This window comes from Eumetopias jubatus, unplaced genomic scaffold (assembly GCF_037043125.1).
Source record: "Eumetopias jubatus isolate StellerSeaLion01/CBP00866 unplaced genomic scaffold, mEumJub1_p1.0 scaffold_4, whole genome shotgun sequence".
NCBI lineage: Eukaryota > Metazoa > Chordata > Mammalia > Carnivora > Otariidae > Eumetopias > Eumetopias jubatus.
This window is the reverse complement of record NW_028274810.1, coordinates 190,088,061-190,116,054: the sequence shown is the minus strand read 5'-3', so window position 1 is coordinate 190,116,054 and position 27,994 is coordinate 190,088,061. Positions and strand designations below refer to the sequence as shown.

General features: G+C 38.3%; 1 protein-coding gene and 1 long non-coding RNA gene across 8 annotated transcripts in view; one reads left to right on the top strand and one right to left on the bottom strand.

The window, feature by feature from the left end:
- The window catches only part of SPIDR (scaffold protein involved in DNA repair), a 562,942-nt gene that overhangs the window by 196,496 nt on the left and 338,452 nt on the right, over positions 1-27,994 (top strand). For all 7 annotated transcript variants that reach the window (XM_028119024.2, XM_028119022.2, XM_028119020.2 and 4 more), the window contains one exon: positions 14,000-14,241. In XM_028119024.2, coding sequence (XP_027974825.1) covers positions 14,000-14,241 — 242 coding nt within the window. The remainder of the gene's footprint in view (positions 1-13,999; positions 14,242-27,994) is intronic.
- Positions 5-26,961, bottom strand: LOC114220936 (uncharacterized). The gene is made up of 3 exons (XR_003611653.2): positions 26,850-26,961; positions 10,123-10,223; positions 5-305 (listed from the first exon to the last, which is right to left on the bottom strand). It is a non-coding gene; the product is annotated as an uncharacterized LOC114220936 (long non-coding RNA).

Sequence of the window (27,994 nt, the reverse complement as noted above, 5' to 3'; positions counted from 1 at the left end):
TGGAATCATGTTTGTGTATCCCAAGGAATCTAAGATAAAGGTGAAAGATGAACCGGGTCTCAGGGCAGCTCTGGGAACCTCACCAGCAGGAAATCATGGATCTTTGATTTAGAGATTAGCCATTAGTGTGTCTTAGCTTCTCCTTCCCAGACTCTGTATCTCTCAATTAAAAATCTTATTGGCCCAACTTTGGTGACTTGTCTTTCTGAGGCAAATTATAGTAGACACATGGCTGCTTAGACATGGATGAGGCCACACCTGTGACTGCTTGGATGTTGAAGGCTATTTTCTCCATCGATAGTTCTCTGAAAAGAGAAATCAGAAATAAATTGTGACAGTTGTCTATTATAGCAGTATTTATCACTTTTGGAAACTGAGAATGTTTTGAACACTTTATGATTTTGTTAAGTTGCAGATGGTTTCAGTTTACAGACAGTTTCCAATGTTGTCATTGTTTTTTGGTGACTGATTTCACAGGAACTACTCCTTGCTCATATCTTAATCTTGTCATTTGTGATATTTAATCACTAATTCAGGTGTCTTCACAGTTCTGAGGTTATTAGGTCTTCATTTGTCTTTATGTTAAGAGAACATGTGTGTTCTCTCTATATGCACACCCAATCTGTGTGGGTGTTGGAAGATATTATTTCCAACACAGGGAGTTTTACACTTACTAGCATTGACACTAGTACTAATAAGTGTATAATGTTTGAGTATTACTACAATACTAATTGTATTATGTTTCAAACATTAGCAAATAATGATTGTAGCTATATAGTCACTCTTTGGCTCTGTGAATTTGACCACTGCAGTAAATTTTCTGCTATTAAAGATCCAGATTTACTTGTCGGTATTATTTCTGTAATACTGGAAGGTTGTATACCTGAAAGAAGTAATTTTATATGAAAGTTTTAAGAGGGCACCAGTTGGTTAGCTTTTTAAAGGAAACAGGAGAAAATATTGGAAAATATGTGTTTCAAAAGAAAAAAAGTAAAGCTTTATCTTGGTACTTGAGATCCAGTATTGAAGTAAAGTAATACATTTTGTATAAAGATGATTTGATAAAGAATAAAAATTTTCAAGGAAGGAAAATATTGCCCAAGTAAACTGGGTCACTGTGTAGCACTAGGCAGTCTACCAGAGATAGTGATTAAAAAATCGTGGTTGAGAAAATTTTCTTAAGGTACTAGAAGGGATTTCAGTTTTATGTACTGGGTCTTCCTCTGTCGTTTTTAAATTGTAATAATGGTTTTCTGATGACCTCTCAGTCTATGCATCATTTAGACCCATATGAGTAAAAAGTAAATGTCTCTCCTACTAGAAATACAGGTAAAGTATATGAATAAGCAATTCACTGAAAAAGAAATATGAAGAGCCAATAAAAAAGTGCAAAGATCAACCCTGTGGATAATCAAGAAAATACAAACTTAAGAGTGAAATATTTCATACCTGTCAGAATAAAAATTTAAAAAAGTACAAGAAGAGAGGAAGATGGCAGTGGAATAGGAGGACTTTAGGCTTGCTTCATCCCATGAATACAACTAGATAACTATCAAATCATCCTAAATACCCCAAAAATTGTCCTGAAGACTGGCAAAACAAACTCCACAACTAAAGGTAGAGAAGAGGCCATATCAAAGAAGGTAGGAAGTGTGGAGACACAGTCTAGGGGAGAAACAATCTGTGGCTGCTGTACTCAGGAGGAAGCCACTGTCACAGAGAAGGGCAAGAGACAGACTAACACACAGGGAAGCACAGAGGGAGAAAATGAATCTCCATAGCAATTGGCTTGGAAAGTCAGAGAGGCAGAATTTCCTGACTTCTGACAACCAGCAGAGCTTAAAGCCTGGAGTTTTTGGTTTTGTTTTTTTTAAAGATTTTATTTTATTTTTAAGGTAATCTCTATGTCTAGTGTGGGGCTCTAACTTACAGCCCAGAGATCAAGAGTCACATGTTCTACCAACTTAGCCAGCCAAGTGCCCCTAAGGCCTTAGAGTTTCAGAGGTCAATGGGCTTGGCTATGATAGAGCCTGGAGGGCACTGTGCTGCTCTTAGAGCGAAGGCTGGCAAGGAACCCAGAGACATAAAGCATGTAAACTGATATGAAGAGTGCCTGGGACGCACAGTGGGGAGGTTATTTATTCATTTTGGTGCATGTCCCAGAAATGCAGTGTTCATGGAGAGAACCCTCCAGGAACAAAGGAACTGGCCAGCACCATTTCCCTCTGCCACCCTTCTGCATAAGCACAGGACCACCTGCGGGAACCAGCAGAGCGCTAACGCTTCTACATAACATGCTTACGTCAAGGCCCCCTCCGCCCCCCCCAACAATGCTCCAGCAGAACCACCCTTCCCAGTCTTGTTTGCCTCAGTCCCAGTGCCACAAGTCCCTCCCCCAGAAGACGAGCCCAAACCCCTCCTCACACTGGTTCTCATGACATGGGAGTTTTGTAAGGCCTTGGTTCTGGCAGCAGTGGCAACAGGTCTCATTTTACAAGCAGACCAGAGCACACCTAGTTAAAATGCAGTACATTCAGGCCAGGGGCCAAACACTGCCCATGGTAGGCAAAGAGAGTCTGTGTAGATGACTGGCCTGAAAGATAAAGTGGCCAGGACAAAACAACAGAGCACACACAGTACACATTGGAGACATGCCTGGAAGCACCAGGCCCTGGGGAATGGGGGGCGATACATGGTAAGGCACTAGAGGACCTCTTCTTTATAAGGCTATTACCCTCAAGAACAGGAGACATAGCTGACTTTCCTAACACACATAAACAGGTACAGAGACTTAGACAAAATGAGAAGACAGAGAAATGTATCCCAAATGGAAGAATGGGACAGGTCCATGGCCAGAGATCTAAGTGAAACATATATGAGTAACATGCCTGGTGGGTATTTAAAGCATTGATCATAAGGATAGTCATGAAAACAAAAAGGAAAGACAAGATTCTTAACACAGAGATAAGGAATAACATAGCAGAGATAAAGGGCTCAATAAATGAAATGAGAAACATGCTGGATGGAATGAAGAGCAGGCTGGAAGAAGCAGAGGAATGAATTAATTATCTAGAAGACAGAGTAATGGAAAGTAATCAAGCTGAACAAAAGAGAAAAAAGAATTAGGCAAAATGAGAATAGACTTAACTCAGTGATTCCTTCAAATGTAATAACATTTGTATCATAGGAGTTACAGGATAAGAAGACAAAGAAAAGAGAGCAGAAAATTTATTTAAAGAAATAATACCTGAAAACTTCCCTAATCTGGGGAAGGAAACAGATAACCAAATACAGGAGGCACAGAGAACTCCCCAAAAAATCAACAAAAGCAGATCCACACCAAGACATATTGTAATTAAAAGGGCAAAATATAGTGATAAAGAAAAAAAAAATTAAAAGCATCAAGAAAAAAATAAAGACAGTAACATACAAGGGAAACTCCATAAAGCTAGCAGGGGATTTTTTTTTTAACAGGGAGTGGCATGATATGTTCAAAGTGCTGAATGGGAAAAATATGCAGCCAAAAATACTCAGTCCCACAAGGGTATTATTCACAATGGAAGGAGAGATAGAGTTTCCCAGACAAACAAAAACTAAAGGAATATATAACCACTAAAGCAGCTCTGAAAGAAATATTAAAGGGAACTTGTTGAGGGGAAAGGAAAGATCAAAAGTGACAGTGTGAAGGTAGGAAATACAAAATCAGTAAAACTGAATATTTCTCTAAAAAAATCAGTCAAGGAACTCACAAAATAAGAGGATGTAAAATATGACAACAAATACCTAAAACATGGGGAAGAGAGGCACAGAAAGAATGGGTTCAAAATTAAATGACCATCAACTTAATATAGACTGCTATATGCAGGAGAGGTTATATACAAACCTAATGGCAACCATATATCAATAACTACTAATAAATATGCAAAGAATAAAGAGAAAGAAATCCAAATATATCAGTAAACAAAATCAGCAAAACATGAGAGAAAGACAAGAAAGGATCAGAGAAAATCTTCAGAAACAACCACAAAACAAATAAAATCACAATGAGTACATATTGTCAATAGTTACTTTGAATGTTAATAGACTAAACTCCCATTCAAAAGAGAGAGGGTGACAAAATGGTTAAAATAACAAGACCCATTTGGATGCTACCTACAAAAGACTCTTTTTAGACATAAAGACACCTGCAGGTTGAAAGTGAGGGGTGGGGAAATCTATCATGCAAATGGATGTGAGAAGAAAGCAGGGGTAGCAATACTTATATTGGACGAAAATGGACTTTTTTAAAAAAAGATTTTATTTATTTGTCAGAACAAGCAGGGGGAGTGGCAGGCAGAAGGAGAAGCAGGCTCCCCACTGATCAAGGAGCCCAATGTGGGGCTTGATCCCAGGACCCTGGGATCATGACCTGAGCTGAAGGCAGTTGCTTAATCAACTGAGCCACCCAGACATCCAACAAAATAGACTTTAAAACAGACTGTAACAAGAGACAGAGGAGGACACTATATAATAAGGGGACAATCCAACAAGAAGATCTAATAATTGTAAATATTTATGCACCCCAACATAGCAGCACCCAAATATATAAGATAGTTAATAACAAAATAAAGGAATTAATCGATAATAATAGAATAATGGTGGGGGGACTTTAACACTCCACTCAAATCAATAGATCATCTGAACAGAAAGTCAACAAGGAAACAGAGGCTTTGAATGACACACTGGGCCAGATGGATTAAAAAGATATATTCAAAACATTCCATCCTATAACAGTAGAATTTTTTAAGTGCATATAGAACATTCTCCAGAATAGATCATGTGTTAGGCCACAAAACAAGCCTCAGCAAATTCAAAAAAATCAAAAGTCAACCATGCATTTTTTCTGACCACAATGCTATGAAACTAGAAATCAACCACAAGAAAAAGTGTATAAAGACCATAAATAATAATGAACCAGTCAACCAGGAAATAAAAAGAAATAGAAAAGTACGTGGAAACAAATGAAAATGAAATGACAACAGTCCTGGCACACCTGGTTGGCACAGTAGGTTGTACCAACTGACTCTTGGTTTCAGCTCAGGTCATGATCTCAGGATCATGGGAACAAGCCCTGCTTCTGTCTCTACACTCAGTGCAAAGTCTGCTTGATATTCTCTCCTCCTCCCTCTGCCCCTTACCCCTTCTCTCAAATAAATAAATAAAATCTTTAAAAAACAAAACAAAACACAATGGTCCAAAACCTTTGGACCTGCAGCAGCAAAAATGGTTCTAAGAGGGAAGTTTGTGGCAATACAGGCTTATCTCATGAAGCAAGAAAAATCTCAAATAAGTAACCTAACCTTACACCTAAAGGAGCTAGAAAAAGAACAACAAACAAAACCTAAAAACAGCAGAAGGAAAGAAATAATAAAGTTTAGAGCAAAAATAAATGATATAGAAACTAAAGAAACAATAGAACAGACCAATGAGACCAGGAACTGGTTCTTTGAAAAAAATCAGTAAAATTGATAAACCTCTAGTCAGACCTATCAAAAGAAGAGAAAGGACCCAAATTAATAAAGTCACAAATGAGAGAGGAGAAATAACAACCAACACCACAAAAATACAAATAATTATGAGAATATTATGAAAAATATGCCAACTAATTGGACAATCTAGAAAAAATGGATAAATTCCTAGAAACATATAAACTCCCAAAACTAAATCAAGAAGAAATAGAAAACAGACTGATAACCAGTGAAGAAACTGAATCAGTAATCAAAATCTCTGAACAAACATAAGTCCATGATCAGAAGACTTCACAGGCCAGTTCTACCAGATATTTAAAAAAGAGTTAATGCCTCTTCTTCTCAAACTATTCCAAAAAAATAGAAGTGAAAGGAAAACTTCCAAATTCATTCTATGACCAGCGTTACCCTCGTACCAAAGATACCACTATAGATGAAGACACCACTACAAAAGAGAACTACAGGCCATTGTCGCTGATGAACACAGATGCAAAAATTCTCAACAAAATACTAGCAAACAGAATCCAATACATTAAAAAAAAAATCATTCACCTCAAGAGGGATTTATTCAGTATTCGTAAATCAATCAATGGGATACATCACATGAATAAGAGAAAAGATAAGAAACATATGATTCCAATAGAGGCAATAAAAACATTTGACAAAGTACAACATCCATTCATGATAAAAACCCTCAGCAATGTACATTTAGAGGGAATCATACCTCAACATAATAATAGCTATATATGAAAAACCCACAGCTAACATCATCATTAATGGGGAAAAACTGAGAGCTTTTCCCCTAAGGTCAGGAACAAGACAAGGATATCCACTCTTATTCAGCATAGTACCAGAAGTCCTAGCCACAGCAATCAGACAACAAAAAGAAATAAAAGCCATCCAAATTGGCAAGGAAGAAGTCAAACTTGCACTGTTTGCAAATGACATGATATTCTATGTCGAAAGCCCAAAAGACTCCACCAAAAAATGACTAGAACTGATACACGAATTCAGTAAAGTTGCAGGATAAAAATCAATGCACAGAAATCTGTTGCATTTCTATACAGCAATATTGAAAGAGAAATTAAGAAAACTATCCCATTTACAATTTCACCAAACATAATATGATACCTAAGAATAAACCTAACCAAAGAGATGAAAGACCGGTCCTGTAGTCTGAAAACTATGAAACACTGATGAAAGAAATTGAAGATGACACAAAAGAAATGGAAAAACTTTCTGTGTTCCTGGATTGGAAGAACAAATATTGTTAAAATTTCTATACTACCTAAAGCAGTCTATACATTTAATGCAATCCCTATCAAAATACCAACAGCATTTTTTATAGAACTAGGACAAATAATTCTGAAAGTTTTATGGAACCACAAAAGATCCAGTAGCTAAAGGAATCTTGAAAAAAGAAAAGCAAACCTGGAGGCATCACAATTTTGGATTTCAAGTTATATTACAAAGCTGTAGTGTTCAAAACAGTATGGTACTGGCACAAAAATGAACACAGCAGATTAATGGAACAGAATAGAGAACCCAGAAATGAACTCTTAACTATTTGGTGAATTAATCTTCAACAAAGCAGGAAAGAATATCCAATGGGAAAAGGACAGTCTCTTTAACAAACAGTGTTGGGAAAATTGAATAGCTACATGTAAAAAAATGAAACTAGACCACTTCTTACACCATACACAAAAATAAATTCAAAATGGATTAAAGACCCTGATATGAGACCTGAAATCATATAAATCCTAGAAAACACAGTTAATACCTCTTTGACATTTGCTGTAGCAACTTTTTTCTAGATATGTCTCCTGAGGCTAGGTAAACAAAGAAAAAAATAAATTTTGGACTTAATTAAAATAAAAGCTTTTGCATAGCAAAGAAAACGATCAGTTAAACTAAAAGACAACCTGTGGAATGGGAGAAGATATTTGCAAATGACAATAACTGATAAAGGGTTAGTATCCAAAATAAATAAAGAACTTATAAAACTCAGTACCCCAAAACAAATAATCCAGTTATAAAATGGGCAGAAGACATGAACAGACATTTCTCCAAAGAAGACATCAAGATGGCCAACAGACACATGAAAAGATGCTCAACATCACTCATCATCAGGGCAATACAAGCAAAACTACAATGACCACTTCACACGTGTCAGAATGGCTAAAATGACTGATAAATGGATAAAGATGTATCCATGTATGAAAGACCTAAATGTGAGACAGGAATCCATCAAAATCCTAGAGGAGAACACAGCCTCTTCGACCTCAGCCGCAGCAACTTCTTCCTAGAAACATTGCCAAAGGCAAAGGAAGCAAGGGCAAAGATGAACTATTGGGACTTCATCAAGATAAAAAGCTTTTGCACAACAAAGGAAACAGTCAACAAAACCAAAAGACAACCGACAGAATGGGAGAAGATATTTGCAAATGACATATCAGATAAAGGGCTAGTATCCAAAATCGATAAAGAACTTATCAAACTCAACACCCAAAGAACAAATAATCCAATCAAGAAATGGGCAGAAGACATGAACAGACATTTTTCCAAAGATGACATCCAATGGCCAACAGACACATGAAAAAGTGCTCAACGTCACTCAGCATCAGGGAAATCCAAATCAAAACCTCAATGAGATCCCACCTCACACCAGTCAGAATGGCTAAAATTAACAAGTCAGGAAATGACAGATGTTGGCGAGGATGAGGAGAAAGGAGAACCCTCTTCCACTGTTGGTGGGAATGCGAGCTGGTGCAGCCACTCTGGAAAACAGTATGGAGGTTCCTCAAAAAGTTGAAAATAGAGCTACCCTATGACCCAGCAATTGCACTACTGGGTATTTACCCCAAAGATACAAATGTGATATGAAGGGGTATGTGCACCCCGATGTTTATAGCAGCAGTGTCCACAATAGCCAAACTGTGGAAAGAGCCAAGATGTCCATCAACAGATGAATGGATAAAGAAGAGGTGGTATACACACACACACACACACACACACACACACACACACACACACACACACACACTGGAATATTATGCAGCCATCAAAAAAAAGCTTGCCATTTGCAAAGACATGGATGGAACTGGAGGGTATTATGCTGAGCGAAATAACTCAATCAAAGAAAGACATATATGATCTCACTGATATGAGGAATTTTTAATCTCAGGAAACAAACTGAGGGTTGCTGGAGTGGTGGGGGGTGGGAGGGATGGGGTGCCTGGGTGATAGACATTGGGAAGGGTATGTGCTATGGTGAGCGCTGTGAATTGTGTAAGACTGATGAATCACAGACCTGTACCTCTGAAACAATACATTATATGTTAAAAAAAAAAAGATAATAGGAAGGGGAAAATGAAGGGGGGGAAATTGGAGGGGGAGACGAACCATGAGAGACTATGGACTTTGAGAAACAAACTTAGGGTTCTAGAGGGGAGGGGGGTGGGGAGATGGGTTAGCCTGGTGATGGGTATTAAAGAGGGCATGTACTGAATGGAGCACTGGGTGTTATACGCAAACAATGAATCATGGAACACTACATCAAAAACAAATGATGTAATGTATGGTGATTAACATAACATAATAAAATAAAATTAAAAAAAGATGTATCCATGTAAATATGTACAATGTAAATGTATACAATGGATGTAAATATGTACAATGGAAGTTAATTCAGCTATAAAAAAATGACATTAGTGGAAGTACAGAGTATAATGCTAGGCAAAATAAGTCAGGGAGAAGAAGAGAGATACCATATGATTTCACTCATATATGGAATGTAAGAAACATAACAGAGATAAAGGGAAAATCAAAAAGAAAGAGACAGACCAAGAAACAGACTCTTTATTAGAGAACAAACTGATGGTTACCAGAAGGGTGGATGGCGGGGGTGGATGAAATAGGTGATAGGGATTAAGGAGTGTACTTACTGTGATGAGCACCAGGTAATATATGGAATTGTTGAATTACTACCTAAATTTCTATTAAATCTTACCCATCTTAATGCTATTAAATTCTTCCTTGATGGGCGCCTGGGTGGCTCAGTCATTAAGAGTCCACCTTTGGCTCAGGTCATGATCCCAAGGTACTGGGATTGAGCCCCACATCGGGCTCCCTGCTGGGCGGGGATCCTGCTTCTCCCTCTCCCACTCACCCTACTTGTGTTCTCTCTCTTACTGTCTCTGTCTTTGTCAAATAAATAAATAAAATCATTAAAAAAAATTCTTCCTTGAGGAAATTCATTTAAAGCTCATGGTTGTGGTTGGAAAATAGACTTGAGTCTCGAGTACACTTTTATTTTCGTGATTTTATCTTCAACTTTGTCATATGAGTTGTTCATAGCTGGGCAAATGTGTCTTTTTATGTTGTCTTTTCTATTTTTGGAAGCAATTAAAATATGCATTTCCAAGCTTCCTGAAAGAATTATCAGGTCTCCTATTTTCACCTGCCCTTCCATTTATTCCTATTTTTGGTTTTATTTTTTATATGTTTTTAGAGCAGTTTATGTTTACAGTAAAGTTGAGAGGAAGATCTTAGAGACTTGCCATATACCCCTTGCCGTGACACATCTATAGCCTCCCCCATTATCAGCATCACTTACCAGAATGGTACATTTGTTAAAATTGATGAATCTGCATTGGCGTGTTATAATCATCCAAAGTCCGTAGTGTATGTTAAAGTTTACTCTTGGTGTTGTCCATTCTGTGGGTTTGTACAAGTGCATAATAACATATTCATCATTATATCATACACAGTATTTTCACTGTCCAAGAGTACTCTGTTTATTCATCTTCACCCCCGTAACTGCTGTCAATCACTGATCTTTTTGTTGTCTTCATAGTTTTGTTTTTTCCAGAATGTAATATAGTTGGAATCATACAGTATGTAGCCTTTTTTGTTTGGCTTCTTTCACTTAGTCCTATGCACTTATGGTTCTTCCATGTCTTTTCATGGATTGATAGCTCACTTCTCTATAGTGCCAAATACTATTCCATTGTGTGAATGTACCACAGTTTATTAATTCACTTGGTTGCTTCCACGTTTTGGCAGTTATGAGTAATTGATCTAAACATCTGTGTGCAGGTGTTTATGTGAACATCTTTTTACCTCCTTATATATATACCAAGTATATACCAAGGAGTATGATTGCTGGATTGTATTTTAAGAGTATATTTAGTAAGAAACTGCCAACTGTCTTCCAAAGTGGCTGGACCATTTTGCATCATTTATTCTTTATAGCACACTATTTCCAAGGTCTCACAGTTTTCTTAAAACTGTGCAATCTCTTTTTTTCTCAAATCCGAAACTTCTGTCTCCTTTCACCTGAATACAGCTTAAATGGTGATCGTATTCCCATGGTTCCAGCCTGGACCTTCTTTTCTCACTTTTACAGAATTTAGAGGAACAGTCTTTTCTAACTCACATACTTTAATGCACAGTTTTTGTTTTGATGATTCCTGAAATTATATCTCTATCCCGTATTACTTTATTAAAACTCCAGACCCATAAAGCCACTACCTATTGGCCACTTTTATCTCAGCTATTCCATAAGCATCAGAACATTAACATATCAAAACCAAATGTATATTAGCAACTACTCCTCTACAGATTATTTTCTGAATTCCCTTTCTAGGTGATCACACTTTTCTGGTTGGCCAAACAGATGCTTAGGGTCTTCTTTGAATATGTCTTCACTCTCCTTTTTCACATGTGAGAATCTTCAAGTGTGGTTACATCTCTTCCCTCATTTTCTTTCAAGTGTACCTCTCCTATTCTTACTCCCACTCACATCCTCTTTGTGTTCTGCTTCGATTATGAAGAACCTCTAGCCAGCTGCTTTCCTACTGGCAGTCTTTGATACCTTCTCTCTTCCATATTAGAGTCTGTTGTTCAGAATGTGGTTTGGATGATCATTCCATCTGATTTTGTTAGCCCTTGTGGAAACTGCCAGTGATTCCCCCACTGCCTTGGAATAAAGCCAAATGCCCTGCTATGGTTTTCAAGGTCCTCATACAACCTCTCTTGGCTGCTGTTTGTAGATTTTCCTGCATGTGCTCTGTTCTCTCTGGCCTCATATTCATGTTCTTCCTATTCCTTTTCCCTTGAATGTACTTGCTCTTCTTTCTGTCTAATTAACTTACACTTAGCATTCAGCTTTAGGTGGCAGTTCTTCTTCCCTTCTCCCTGTGCCCCACCTGGATTTTTTTGTTCCTCTTACATGTTCCCCATGGAGCCTGAGCAATACTTCGGTTACAATACTTCTAACACATTGTTTTGTAACTATAGTAATCCCCCTTATCTGTGGTTTTACTTTCCATGGTTTGTTACCTGGGGTCAACCACAGTCTGGAAGCAGATCCTCCTTCTCACTTATCATCAGAAGGTCATTAGCCTAACACTACGTCATGTGCCTACATCATTTACCTCACTTCACCTCATCAAGTAGGCATTTTATCATCACAAGAAGAAGGATGAGTATATAGTATAATAAGAGTTTGAGAGAAAACCACATTCACATAAATTTTATTACACTATAATTCTATTTTATTACTAGTTATTGTTGTTAATCTCTTACTGTGCCTAATTTATATATTAAGTTTTATTACTGGTATGTATGTATATGAAAAAACAGTCTGTATAGGATGCAGTACTATCTGTAGTTTCAGGCATCTACTGAGGGTCTTGGAATGTATCCCCGCAGAGAAGGGAGTACTAATGCATTTCATTCTGACCTCTCCATCCCCATGAAGTGCTGTGTCCCCTTCACTTCTGGATGTGAGTCTCCAGCATAGGCCAAATGTGGTTGGTTATTTGCTGACATTTTTCTAGGACAATGGTTCATACTTAGGGGTGATTTTTGTCTCCCAGGGGACATTAGCAATGTCTCGAGACATTTTTGATAGTTATGACTGGTGCGATCATGCTGCTGTTATCTAGTGGGTAGGAGCTAGGTATGCTGCTAAACAACCCTACAGTGCACAAGAGACTTCCCACCACATGATCCAGCCCAAATGACAATTGTGCTGAGGTTGAGAAATCCTGCTTTAGGATGAAGTGTAAAACTTCAGGGCACTGAAAGAAAAGACTTTTCATAAGAAAAAGATGAATTGAATTTGGAGTTCTCAATGTATGCAAATTTTTAGTATCAAGCAAGTTAATTTCTAGTCTAAACTGCTTTGGTTCTTTTTGTGGCCTATTAATATTTATTCAGAATTTGTGCTGTGGGGAAAACATGTGAGTCTAGTGCTTAATAATGGGTTATCAGCTACCTGCAGTAATTTAAGCATACACCTGAGATTGTGAAAAGTATAGTGGAACTAAGCTATTTGAGAAGTTTCTTCATTTACTTTTTCTTACTTTAAATGTGCCTAGTAACAGGTGACTACCCAGGCAGTTTTTTGGAGATGTGGGAATGAGTGATGTCCTTTTTAAGCTCTTAAAAAGGATTTAACTGTAAAATCTCAGAAAAGGGCACAAAAAGTAAACTTTTTGTCTTACGATTAGATTAGCAAATGATGAAAACTCTAGTGCTACCCTGCACACTCACATACTAGTTCACACACACACTGGTTTAACCAACAGTAACACTCATACACTTGTATCCTCTCTTTAACCACATGTCTGCTACAGTGCCAGGGACATAGTCCATGTTGATTCATCAAAATAAGCAGGGCTCCTCATGAAGGACCCCATGCCTACCCTACAAATTGAGTGGGTACAGAAGATCCATTTCAACTAAATGTACTGTTTTCATTTAATAAATTTAAATTTTTGTAAATGTATTAAATTAGGGGTGCCTGGGTGGCTCAGTTGGTTAAGCGACTGCCTTCGGCTCAGGTCATGATCCTGGAGTCCCAGGATCGAGTCCCACATCGGGTTCCCTGCTCAGCGAGGAGCCTGCTTCTCCCTCTAACCCTCCCCCTTCTCATGTACTCTCATTCTCGCTCTCTCAAATAAATAAATAAATCTTTAAAAACATATTAAATTAGAAGAGCTTCCTAATACACTGGAAAATTAGAATGTTGAAGGATAAATTGTTGCTGATGTTAGAACAAAATGGGACTGACCTGCAAAACCAAGTAATGGGAAAATAAGATACCTACCACATTTAAATATTTTAGTGTGTGTCTAAGTAAAAACAGAAGACATCACAGAAAAAGTTTTGATTCTTCTGTCCAGGATTCACTATATGATATGATCTCTGTTTTATAATCCACTTTTCAAAAACATTTTTGAATTAGAAATTTGAGTAGGAGAAAGTAAGAAACATTTTAGGAAATGTTAGGAAAAGAGGCAATGACTCGTATTCTTAAATAGGGACTGTTGATAGTAATTTCAAAATAAAAGTTTAACCTATAACTATTTACAAAGTTATTTCAATGAATATAACCAGAAGAAAATGGAATAAAGGCATATGTAAATATGGACTTGAATAAAGAGTTCTCCAAATTTAACTGCATTTCTTTTAATATTTTTCAGAGTTCTACAGAAATTTTGGAATATTCATCAGATAGTGAAAAGGAAGATGACTCAGAGAATGTCTTGTTCATTGATTCTGAATCCTCTCCCAAATACCACATGGATTTTGGATCTGATGATAGACAGATGGAGAGACTGATAAAGCCGAGGGTGAAATCTGCAGAGACCATTTTGTACACACCCCAAAAACAGACGTTTCCCAGGATTCCAGACAGATCAGCAAACAAGAAGAAGCTTCTAAGGTTAAATTACACCTTTTTTTTTAAATCCTTTTTTTCTTAAGTTGTTATCTTTCTTTAAAATCCAAATACCTGAAATGTTAATTTAAAAATACTTAAACTTGTTTACGTGGGGAAGAAAATTGACAGAATAGAATTGTAACTTTGATAAGCAATTATAGAAGTTCTACTTTCTGGAGATGATTTAGGGAACTGTTTATCCAAGTCAAGCATTCACTGTTTCAGTCATAACAGCTTACATGATTAATCCTTAGTGGGATTGGTTATTTGGGTTTATCAAATTTTATTGAGCATCAGTATTCCAGATACTTAGACAATTAAGACAAGACTAGATAAGACTATTCCTGTTTTTGAATAAGTTATATTATAAAAAGGGAAATAGAAATAAATATATTTGGCTTATTTTTACAAATATGGTTACGGAGATTGTCCAAGGGAACACTTGCAAATGCAAAGATGTATGAGAGAGCAAAGACACCCAGATAGGAAACTGGTTGGTATGTATATGAATAACCATAAGGGCCAGGCCATGGGGGGTCAAGCAGGACATGTGAAGGGGATAGGGGTATGCATTCCAAGAGCCGTGTCCCAACCCTGTGTAATACATGGTCTCTTTGTGTTTTAAATTAGAACAAAACAATGAAAAAATTTCAATGAAAATGAGAACTTGTGGGAAGCAGTGCCATAAAAGCAAACTTAATAGAGTCTCAAGGAAAAAGGAGTTTCAGTAGAAAGAGTAAATGTGGCAATGAAAAACACAGGTTTAGATCTGTTTAGGAAATGTTTACATCAAGAGGCAGGCAGGTACAGTGTATACTGAGAACTCAATGGCAATGTTAGTGAACTAGCAGGGGAGGAAGCCAGGAACCCATGACTCATGGAGTGTCCAAGACAAAGAGTAGAGACAGTGCTGTGATTCTTCTGCTAGGACTAGGATTTCAGGCAAGAAGTCAGATGTGGAGATTAGCTGCTAGTGGATTGAAAGGGATCTCGGGTCCAGAGAGTCACCAGAGGAAAGATGAGGCCTATTTAGAGAATAATGAGGAGGACCCAGCAGAGACAGAGTGGTTAGGGATAATTGCTCTATCAGTGTCCAGGGAAGGAAGTAGGGGAGGGGGATCAGGAGAGGAGAGGCCCATCTTAAGTGTAGGGGTGGAGGCACAAGCATAAAGATGTCACAGAGTCTGGTGGGATGGATGTAGCATGGTGGGTCAGTTCATGCCTATTCACCATATGTATATGTTAACATAAAATAACTCAGAAGGCCGTATGCCCAAAGCAGAGAAATTTAAAGCATCAAAAGAGAATGGTGGTGGTTTATATAGTTTCTGGAAAGAACAGGAAGGGAAGACAATTAGAGGGATTTGAATGTCCTTGTTGAAGTTGATGCCATGCAATTACAGAAAGCCATGTCCCCCACCCTAGTGAGGGCCTACTATGTGCTGGGCACCGTTGCATATCCTGGAGACATAGCAACTACAGCCCTGACTGTAGGGGAGTGTGATGAGGACCCAAGAAGTAAAGTAGAAGTAATGTCAAAAGAAGATAAACTTTATGGAAAGAAATCAGATAAAAATAGGGATCAAGACTGGCTAAGAGGTGTGGCAAAGGGTATTTCATAAATAAGCTGACATTGCCTAAGGTGAGGCAAGAGGGTGGTGCAGGGGATCAGATGGTTTTGTTTTATTTGGTTTTTCTTTTTGTTTGTTTGGTTGGTTGGTTGGTTTGGTTTTTCTTGGTGAGAAAATCATGAGGCCTTATTATTATTTTTTTTTTTTTGAGGGAGGGAATTGTTAGCCTTTTACTTTATTGTAAATTGACCATATACATTCTTTTTACAGTTTATATATTGGGGTCTGAGTTTTTATTACTGTTTTGCTTCTATATTTTCAAACAAAAATTGGATTTTTTTTTTCCCACTACCTTTGCTGTTTGGCATTGAATTCTTTTATATGTGAACAGGTGTATTTGGCAAGAATGTATGAAGGGGGGCACCTGGGTGGCTCAGCCGGTTAAGCGGCTGCCTTCGGCTCAGGTCATGATCCCAGGGTCCTGGGATCAAGTCCCGCATCAGGCTCCCTGCTCAGCGGGGAGCCTGCTTCTCCCTCTCCCTCTGCCTGCCTCTCTTCCTACTTGTTCTCTTTCTCTATGTCAAATAAATAAGTAAAATCTTAAAAAAAAAAAAAGAATGTATGAAGGTTTCTATTTAGTGTGTTCAGTTCTATCAGTTGGTCATATTGTGTCACCCACCTACCCCATTAGTTTTTAAAAGTGGAAAGTTGGTCTGCATTTTTATTTATTTATTTTTTAATTTTCTTATTGTTATGTTAATCACCATATATTACATCATTAGTTTTTGATGTAGTGTTCCATGATTCATTGTTTATTCATAACACCCAGTGCTCCATGCAGAATGTGCCCTCTTTAATACCCATCACCAGGCTAACCCATCCCCCTACCCTCCTCCCCTCTAGAACCCTCAGTTTGTTTTTCAGAGTCCATCTGCATTTTTAGTAGTAATAATCTCTTTTTACATTTACTGTGTTCTTTTTTCTTTCAGTCTTATGAAAATATAAATGATATACAGTATTGTTTAAGGTGTATAGTGTAATGACTTGATTTACATATATTCTGAAATGATGACCACTATAAGTTTAGTTAACATCACCTCATATAGATACCAAGAAAAAAATGTTTTTTTCCTTGTGATAAGCTCTTTTAGTATCTATTCTCTCAGCAGCTTTCAAATATACCATACAGCATTGTTAACCATAGTCCTCATGTTGTACATTACATGTCCAATGCTTATTTATCTTATAACTGGAAACTTGTACTCTTTGAGCACCTTCCTCCAGTTCTGCCCCCCACTGCCACCTGTGGTCACCACAAATCTGATCTTTTTTTCTATGAATTTGTGATGAGGTTTTTTTGTTTTTATTTTTGTTTTGTTTTTAGATTCCACAGATAAGTGAGATCATAAAGTATGTATCTTTCTCTGTCTTACTTATTTTACTTAGCATAATGCCCTCAAGGTCCACGCATGTTGTCACAGATGACAGGAGTTCCTTCTTTTTTGTGACTGAATAATAATCCAGGCAGTGTGTGTGTGTGTGTGTGTGTGTGTGTGTGTGTGTACACGTACCACATTTTCTATATTCATTCATCTGTCAATGGACTCTCAGATTACTTCCATTTTTGGCTATTGTAAATAATGCTGCAGTGAACATGGGGGTGCAGATAACCTCTTCAAAATAGTGATTCTTTTCCTTCAGATATATACCCAGCAGTGGAATTGCTGGATCATATAGTAGTTCTATTTTTAATTTTTTGAGGAACCTCTGTACTGTTTTCCATAGTAGCTGCACCAACTTACATTTCCACCAACGGTGCCCAAGAGTTTTTTTTCCTTCGTATCTTAACAAGAATTTGTTATCTCCTGCCTTTTTGATGATAATCATTCCAACAAGTGTGAGGTAATGTCTCATTGTGGTGATTTGCATTTTCCTAACGATTAGTGACGTTGAACACCTTTTCCTGTACCTGTTGGTCATTTAAATATCTTCTTTAGAAAAATGTCTATTCAGATTCTTTGCCAATTTTTTAAAATTGGGTTTTTTTGCTATTGAGTTGTATAAATTCTTTATATATTTTGTATATTAACTCCTTATCAGGTATGTGATTTGCAAATATTTTCTCTTATTCTGTAGTCTGCCTTTTGATTTTGTTTATTATTTCTTTTGCTGTGCAGAAGCTTTTTAGTTTGATGTAGTCCCACTTGTTCATTTTATTCCTTGTGGTTTAAGTGTCATCCAAAAAATTATTGCTAAGACCCATGTCAAGGAGCTTTTTTCCTATATTTTCTTCTAGGAGTTTTGTGGTTTTATGGATTAAGTTTTTAATCCACTTTGAGTTAATTTTTATGAGTAGTGTAAGAATAGGAGTCTAGTTTCATTCTTTTATATGTAAATATCCAGTTTTCCCAGCACCAGTTATTGAAGAGACTGTCTTTTCTCTATTGGGTATTCTTGGTCCCCTTATCAAATTTTAGTTGACTCTTTATACATGAGTTTATTTCTGGGCTTTAATTCTGTTCCTTTGGTCTATTTGTCTGTTTCTATGCCAATACTATACTGTTTTGATTGCTGTAGCTTTATCATATAGCTTGAAATCAGCATGTGTGATGTCTCCCACTTCGTTGTACTTTCTCAGGATTGCTTTGGCTATTTGGGGTTCCTGTGGTTCCATACACATTTTAGAAGTGCTTTTTCTATTTCTGTGAAAATGCCATTGGAATCTTGATAGGGATTGCATTGAATCTATAGATAGCTTTGGGTAGTTGGGGACATTTTAACAATATTAATTCTTTCAATCCATGGACATTGGATATCTTTCCATGTATTTGTGTTGTCTGCAGTTTTTTTCATCATGATTCTATATATAGAGAAGATCCTAAAGACTCCATTGAAAAACTGTTAGATCTAATCAATGAATTCAGGGAAGTTGCAGAATATGAAGTTAACATACAAAAATCGGTAGCAGATCTATATATACACTAGCAACAGATTAACAGAAAAATAAATTAAAAAGATGGTCTTATTTGCAATAGCATCAAAAACAATAAAATAGGAATAAATTTAACCAAGGAGATGAAAGAGCTCTACCCTGAAAACTATAAGACAAAAATGAAAGAAATCATGAGGCTTTTGACCATGTTCATTTGTACATTATATATCTGAATAGGATATGGGTCTGAACCTCATTGACAGTGCTGGTGCTAGATGTAGGCTCCTATGTCCAGATGGTTTTAAAGCACAAGCAAGGTCAGTTTGCAGGAGATCAAATGCAGATTGAAAGGAATATCTGTCTATGAGGTCTGAGCCGGAGGCATTCTGCAGTGGTTGGGGCCCAGAGGAAGAAGCTGCTGTGGGGGGAATTGAATCTTAGAGAATGTGGTGTCCTGGAAGTCAGGTAAAGATGTGTCTTTGAGAAGGAAAAAGGGCAATTAACTGTGATGGATGCTGCTGGGTTGCACTGTGGAAGCCAAGGAATGTGGGGCTTTCTCATTGGTATGGCTGGGCTAAACCAGACTGCTGTGGGTTTAAGTGAGAATGGAAAAAGAGAAACTGAAGACAGCATGAATAGAAAATTCTTTGGTAGAGTTTGCTTTAAGAGGTGTAGAGAACTGGTTGTTAACTAGAAGGAATGTGGAGATTGAGATTTTTTTTTTTTATGGGTGGGAATTACAGCACATGTTGTATATTCATGGGGAAGGTCCTCAGTAGGGGAAAGAAAGGATAACTATTGGTATGGTGTCTGATTTGGTGACAGGAGTGTGCAAATGGGGGGGTATGCTGGGTCAGGAGCATAGACATCCGTGAACAGTTGGGAGGGCAGAGCGTCCTCAGGTGCAGGTTGCTGGTAGCTATATATGGCAGTGGGAACTCAAGTTCTTTCTGATCACTTCCATTTTGACAGTGAAATGGAAAGTATCTTCATTAGCTTAGAGTAATGACAAGGAGATGGCATTGGAGGAATGAAGCTAGAGAGTAGATGACATAGTCCTGTAGTGGGGGAGTCAATGGACAAGGAATGTATATTAGGATTGTCTGGCAAGATAAGGGAGATCAGTCAATATGGATTGAATTGTGGGGCTGCAAATGTGGAACAGGCAGAGCTTGAGATTGTCCAGTAATTGATTACAATGAAAGTAGTCAATAAAAGTTCCATGTAGTGATTGTAATATTGGACCATGAAATCTAGACCAGGTAAGGTCAGAAATAGTAACAGGCAGGGTGTGGAGTACAAAGAGATGGGGGATAGGACCAGCCTATTTTAGATTGGGAAGAGGTTGGTCAAACACGTTTAAAGTGCTGAAACTAGAGGTAATAAACTAGACAGGTAAGAATGATGGGTGCTCAGAATTGAATTAGTGGAGGGAAGCAGTTTGTAACTTCAAGATGTAGGGAATGAATGGGGCAGATGAATGGCTGAGGTGAGGTGGGGGAGGACTTCATGGAATGGGGAAGTTAAGGTATTAGAAGGCACTGAAATCAAAAAGAACAGTAGCCTAAAGCCCAAGGCTCCAAAGGATGGGTGGGACAGCCCTGAAGGTGCCTGCCTCTGTGTAGGGGTGGACTCTTCCTCTCTTTCTGTGCTTCACAATTGAAGTATAAGGGAACTGGAAGCCTTTGTGATGAGCAAGACTGTCTCTTCCTGGCCCTCCATGTTCATTGGGTAGAAAGGAGGGAAGGGAGGGCAGCTGCAGTTTAAGGTCATTGCCAGGTTGTCCTCAGGGGAGGAGTAAGATGAAAGGAACTTTAAAAGAAGTTGAGGACATAAGAGTTTTTGCTGATGATTGAAGCAACTCCAGCAATATGCAAATGATTGTTTTCTTGTGATTTCTAAATGATAACTAAATAACGGATGTCTGTTTTGTGGTCATTCCTTTAATGTTAATGTGTTTAAATATTAAAAATGAGTTTGATGTGATTAGGGTTGTCAGTCTCAGGCTTTCAAACTGGAAAACTCTTGACAATAGGAGCCAGCTTTGCTAAACTGACTAGAAAAGCTTATGATTGCCCATGATGGCAGTTTGTTGACCTCCTTCTGAAGCAGGGAAAATGGTATCATTTTGATTCATAGGCTGCTTTGTAATGAAAGCACTAGAGCATCATGCATTTAGAGAGGAAAATCTCTTAGCTAGTTGTCTAATAATGATCAAAGAAAGTTTTGCATTAAATATTGGCTTTGTTGAAGTGAACTCTTATGAAAATGCTGAGAATACTGATGCCCTGATAATCCTCACAATAAAAGATAACCAACTTTTGTCATAGAAGGACAACAGAGTACCTGAGAAATAAACTGCTGCTAAGGAAAACAAAAAACAAAACACACACACACACAAAAAGAGGTGTAAGTAATAGATTTTCCTTAACTAGAATGAATAGAACAGTGATTAAAAGAATTGTTGCCTTTTTTGTTTGGTTTGGTTTGTTTTTTTGAGCAGCTTGGCATTTATTTATTTATTTATTTATTTATGATTATTTATTTGAAAGAGAGAGACAAAACGAGAGAGGGAACACAAGTAGGGGGAGTGGGAGAAGCAGGCTTCCTGCAGAGTGGGGAGCCCGATGCAGGGCTCGATCCCAGGACCCTGGGATCATGACCTGAGCTGAAGGCAGACACTTAATGACTGAGCCACCCAGGCACCCCTGCTTTTATTTATTTATTTTTTAATTAACATATAATGTATTATTTGTTTCAGGGGTACAGGTCTGTGATTCATCAGTCTTACACAATTCACAGCGCTCACCATAGCACATACCCTCCCCAGTGTCCATCACCCAACCACCCCATTCCTCCCACTCCCCTCCACTCCAACAATCCTCAGTTTGTTTCCTGAGATTAAGAGGCTCTATGGTTTGTCTCCCTCTCTGGTTTCTTCTTGTTTCATTTATCCCTCCCTTCCCCTATGATCCTCTGTCCAGTTTCTCAAATTCCTCATATCAGTGAGATCATATGGTACTTGTCTTTCTCTGATTATTTCGCTTAGCATAATACCCTCTAGTTCCATCCATGTCATTGCAAATGGCAAGATTTCATTTTTTTTGATGGCTGCATAATATTCCAGAGTGTGTGTGTGTGTGTGTGTGTGTGTGTGTGTGTAAGTATACCATATCTTCTTTATCCATTCATCTGTTGATGGACATCTAGGCTCTTTCCATAATTTGGCTATTGTGGACATTGCTGCTATAAACATTGGGGTTCACATACCCCTTTGGATCACTACATTTGTATATTTGGGGTAAATACCCAGTAGTGCAATTGCTGGGTCATAGGGTAGCTCTATTTTCAACTTTTTGAGGAACCTCCATACTGTTTTCCAGAGTGGCTGCACCAACAATGTAAGAGGGTTCTCCTTTCCCTGCATCCTTGCCCATATCTGTCATTTCCTGACTTGCTAATTTTAGCCATTCTGACTGGTGTGAGGTGGTATCTCATTGTGGTTTTGATTTGTATTTTCATGTGTCTGTTGGCCATTTGGATGTCTTCTTTGCAGAAATGTCTGTTCATGTTTTCTGCCCATTTCTTGAGTGGATTATTTATTCTCTGGGTGTTGAGTTTGATAAGTTCTTTACAGATTTTGGATACTAGCCCTTTATCTGATATGTCATTTGCAAATATCTTCTCCCATTCTCTCGGTTGTCTTTTGGTTTTGTTGACTGTTTCCTTTGCTGTGCAAAAGCTTTTTATCTTGATGAAGTCCCAATAGTTCATTTTTGCCCTTGCTTCCCTCACCTTTGGTGATGTTTCTAGGAAGAAGTTGCTGTGGCTGAGGTGGAAGAGGTTGCTGCTTGTGTTCTCCTCAAGGATTTTGATGGATTCCTGTCTCACATTTTGGTCATGAGTATTCTGTAGTTTTCTGAGTACAGAACATTTCTAATAATTGTTTTTCTTATGGTATCACTTATCTCTCAGATTCTCCCCTTGTGATCCAGTAGTTGTTTATCTTTTTTTCTCAGCTTCTTTATTCTCTATCATTTGGTCTTCTATGTCACGAATTCTCTCTTCTGCCTCATTTATCCTAGCAGTTAGAGCCTCCATTTTTTATTTCAACATGGTTAGACTTTTAGTTCTTTTATTTCTCCAGAAAAGGATTCTCTAGTATCTTCTGTGCTTTTTCAAGCCCAGCTAGTATCTTTATAATTGTCATTCTGAACTCTAGTTCCGACATCTTACTAATGTCCATATTGATTAGGTCCTTGGCAGTCAGTACTGCCTCTTGTTCTTTTTTTTGAGGTTAGTTTTTCCGTCCTATCATTTTGTCCAGAGAAGAATAGGTGAATGAGAGAACAAAATGCTAAAAGGGTAACAATGACCTCAGAAAAATATACACTAAACAAATCAGAAGAGACCTGAAACTGGGGGGAAAAAGAAAAGAAAAAAAAGAAAAGAATGTGATCAGGCTGGTGAATAGAACAGAGCCACACACTAGATTTTGGGTGTATTTTGGTCTCTTAGAAGAAATTGCCTCCCAAAATTTTAAAGAAAGAAAAACATATATATACACACACACAAAGGGTAAATATGATGAAGGGATGGAATATGATGATAAAGATGAAAATTAAAAAAGATTTTATTTTGTCTATTTTTTTAAGATTTTATTTATTTATTTGAGAGAGAGAGAGAGAGCATGAGAGGGGAGAGTGTCAGAGGGAGTAGCAGACTCCCTGCTTAGCAGGGAGCCCGATGTGGGACTTGATCCCAGGACTCTGGGATCATGACCTGAGTCAAAGGCAGTTGCTTAACCAACTGAGCCACCCAGGAGCCCAAAAAAGATTTTAAAAAAGGAATTGATAGGATAAGTTGGTTGAAAAAAATGAAAAAAAAAATGTGATCAGGCGGGAGACTAGGACAAAGTCATACACTAGATTTAGGATATATTTTGGTCTGTTAAAAGAAACCATATCCCAATGTTTTAAAGAAAGAACTTATATGTATACAAAAAATAAGGTTAAATACAATGAAGGGATAGAATGACTGTAAAAATGAAAATTAAAAAAGATTTTAAAAAAGGAAATTGATACGATGTTGGCTGAAAAAGGAAAGAAGAAAAATTCAACTAAAAAAATAGAAAAAGAAAAAAATAAAGAAAAAAAATTTTTTTTTAAAGATTTTATTTATTTATTTGAGAGAGAGAGAATGAGAGATAGAGAGCATGAGAGGGAAGAGGGTCAGAGGGAGAAGCAGACCCCCTCCTGAGCAGGGAGCCCGATGTGGGACTCGATCCCAGGACTCCAGGATCATGACCTGAGCCGAAGGCAGTCGCTTAACCAACTGAGCCACCCAGGCGCCCAAAAATAAAGAAAATTTTAAAAATTAACTTTGAAAGACTAAAGAATTAGGGGGGAAAAAGTCATGAATTCTATGTGCTGTATTCCGCCAGCGCTGGGGTTTTGCTGTTCTCATTAATCGGTAATCTTGGTCTTGGCTGGATGTTCTTTGCTGATCTTCTGGGGGAGGGGCCTGTTGCAGTGATTCTCAAATGTCTTTGCCTGAGGCGGAATTACACCACCCTTGCCAGGGGCCAGGCTGAGTAATCTGCTCGGGTTTGCTCTCAGTAGCTTTTGTTCCCTGAGAGCTTTCCTTACAGCTTTGGAGGAGGAGAGTAAAAATGGTGGCCTCCCAATCTCTGGTCCCGGAGGAGCCAAGAGCTCAGGGCGCCACTCCTCAGTGAGCCCTCAGAGAACAGCTGTCCATCACTCCTGTCTCCCTGCTCTCTGGCCGTACTCCATGCTCACCCGGTCTATGACCGAGCATTTCTCTCTCTGGCATATGACCCCGTTTGGAGTCTCCAATTCCAGCAGACTCCTGCAGTGTGCTCCCGTGCCTCTTGTGGGGAAGCAGGGGGACATGTCCCCAGATCTGCTGCTTGTTGGGTCCCTGCTCAAAGAGTAGTGACTCAACTGTGCCGTGGATCACGGTTTATGGCAACCCGGAGCTGAGAGCCCACTCCTTGGCTCCATCTTTGCAGCTGGCTTTCCCACTCCCATACTTGGGAGCTCTGCCACACTCAGGCACCCCAATCTTTCTGTGACCCTGAGGATCCTGAGACCACACTGTCCCAGCAAGGGTTCCACTGCCCGCTTAGCCACTGGAGCAACATCCCTCAACAGAGCAGACTTCTTAAATTTGCAGTTTTGTGCTCCACTGCTCCATCATTTGCTGGTAGCCTGCTGATGGAGGCTCTCCCCCTCCATCTATCTTCCCGTATATCGCCTCGGATTCACTTCTCTGCACATCCTACCTTCCAGAAAGTGGTCGCTTTTCTGTTCACAGAATTGCTGCTATTCTTTTTTTTTTTTTAAGATTTTATTTATTTATTTATTTGACAGAGAGAGAGAGAGAGAGAGCGAGAGAGAGCGAGAGAGGGAACACAAGCGGTGTCGGGGGTAGGGAGCTGGAGAGGGAGAAGCAGGCTCCCCACTGAGCAGGGAGCCTGATGCGGGGCTCCATCCTAGGATGCTGGGATTATGACCCCAGCCGAGGGCAGATGCTTAACCAACTGAGCCACCCAGGTGCCCCAAATTGCTGCTATTCTTTTCTTCAATATTCTGTTGAGTTTGTAGGTGTTCTGAATGGTTTGATAACTATCTAGCTGAATTCCTGTGACCAGGCGGAATTTAGGTCTTGGGAGCTAAAGACTCTGCCATCTTGGTCCTCCTCTTGTTTTGTTTTTAACTTGATAATTGCTCACTAGTAAGGATCAAGTTAAGTAGTTATTGGCATTTCAATGTTGGAAGACATTGGCCTTTTCCCTTGGCTTTGCCCCATAGAGAAATATTATTCAATCTCTTTGGGCTTTCTTTTTGTTGTTGTTTTTTAATTTTTATCTTTTTGGTTCATGGATTCATTGTGTTTAAGTCATAACTAATAAAAGTCAATGCAAAATTGGTCTTATATTTAAGTATGTTTTCAATAATAAAGCCATATTTCTCCATTCTTATCATCAGGTTATTTTTCACAATGTCTATTATATCTAACAGAAAGCAAAACTTGAAAATACTATACTACATGTATTTAAATTATTTTTTTCTTTACTTATATAGCATATTAAAAATATTTCAGTGAGCTTTTTTTCTGGAAATGTTGGAAGAGTTTTGAATCTTTATTCTTTTTCACTTCATATTGTTTTTGAAAAAATGTTTAGCACTGTTGAATTGATGCCAGGAACCTTTTCAGGTAGGTTACCAATCAACTTTTTTATATAAAAGTTAATTAGAATATCTTAACTTGCTTAGTGAATTTTTTTTCTCCGTTGGTGTGTTGAATTTTATCTCTAAATAACTTTGGTGACTGTATTGAAAATAGTCAATTTGGAGGCTCTGATCCAAGATGGCAATATAAGAACCTCTTGAATTCACCTTCCTCATGAAGACACCAAATCTATAGCTACACATGAAGCAGTTCCTCTTGTAAAAAATCCAGAAACTGAGGGACTCTTATACATTGGATGAGTTAGAAAGTACCCACATTGAAAGGGGTAGGAAAGGGTAAGACACACTCTAGCCATAAATCCCACCCCTAGCATAGTGACATACACTAGGTAGGGAACTCATAACTCCCTAGTTTTCCATGAGAAACAAAGAGTTTGAACCCAGCGTCTAGCACCCCAACTTTTAAGACTTTCACTGGAGAGATGAACCCCCAAAATACCTAGTTCTGAAACAGGGCTTGTGTCCACAAGACCCATAAGACTATAGCAAACTATTTTTCACCTGGCTTGGACCTGTTGTGGTTTTCCCTCCAGGGCTCAGCACAGAGGGAGTATATAACACCCATCTTCTAGTCTTTTCCTGAAAGCTGCCTATTTGTGTACTTTAAAAGCTGCTGCTGCCTGAGGATCAGGCTTCTAATTTAGCACACACGTAGGTACTGACTGTCATCCTCCCTAGAGATCAGGGAGGTCAGCAGATGACATCTCCGTGCCCCCTGTAGATCTTCAGTGTCTCCCAGAGGGTACATCTCTTGATCTCCTGGCTCTGATGACTAGGGGGACTTGTAGTTTGTGGGTCCCATGGGTCTGTAGCAAACAAGGAAGCAGTTCTTACCTGGCTATCCCTTGAGGACTCAGAGCAGAGATGATCAGAGGAAAATGCTGAGCTCCTAGTCTTACCCTGAAAGAAGTCTGCTTGCATACTTTAAAAGCTGCTGACTAAGGGTTCAGCTTTCAGTCAGCTTATATCTAGTGCTGACTGAGATCCTACCCTTTGGCACACTGACAGGTATTGGCACCCACAACTACTGGGAGCTACTAAGAAAAAAAAGGCAGTTTTGACTTCCACAAAGAGATAACTAAGAGCTCAAGGCAGGCTGAACAATAAGGTCCATCTCCTACACAAGACCACTTTATAAAGACTGGAAGAGTGGCTGTTTTACCTAATACATAGAAACCAAAACAGAGAATCAAGGATAATGAAGAAACAGGAACATGTTCCAAAAAAAGAACAAGGAAAAACTCCAGAAACAGACCTTAATGAAATGGAGATAAGTGATTTGTCTGACAAAGAGTGCAAAATAATAGTCATAAAGATGTTTAACATGGTCAGGAGAATAATGCATGAACAAAGTGAGAATTTTAGGAGATAGAAATAAAAGAATGTACCAAACAGAAACCACAGACCTGAAAAGAATACAGTAACTACAGAAAAATTCAAAAGACTAGATCAGCTGGAAGAAAAGATCAGTGAACTCAAAGATTGGGCAGTGGAATTCATCCAAACACAGGAACAAAAAGAGAAAAAAAAAATGGAAAAGACTGGAGATACCTTAAGGGACTTAAAGGATACCATCAAGTGGATGAATATTTGCAATATAGTTGTCCCAGAAAAAGAGAGACAGAAAGGAGCAGAAAGCTTATTGAAGAAATAATGGCTAGAAATTTCCCTAATCTGGGGAAAGAAATGGGCATCTAGTTCCAAGAAGTCCACAGAGTTATAAATAAGATGAATAGAGACCCACACCAAGAAACATAATTAAATTATGAAAAGTTAAAGAAGAGAATTTTTATTTTATTTTTTTTAAAGATTTTATTTATTAGAGCACAGGCAGAGGGAACAGCAGGCAGAGGGAGAAGCAGGCCCCCTGCTGAGCAAGGAGCCAAATGTGGGACTTGATTCCAGGACCTTGGGATCATGACCTGAGCCAAAGGCAGACGCTTAACCAGCTGAGCTATCCAGGGATCCCAAGAAGAGAA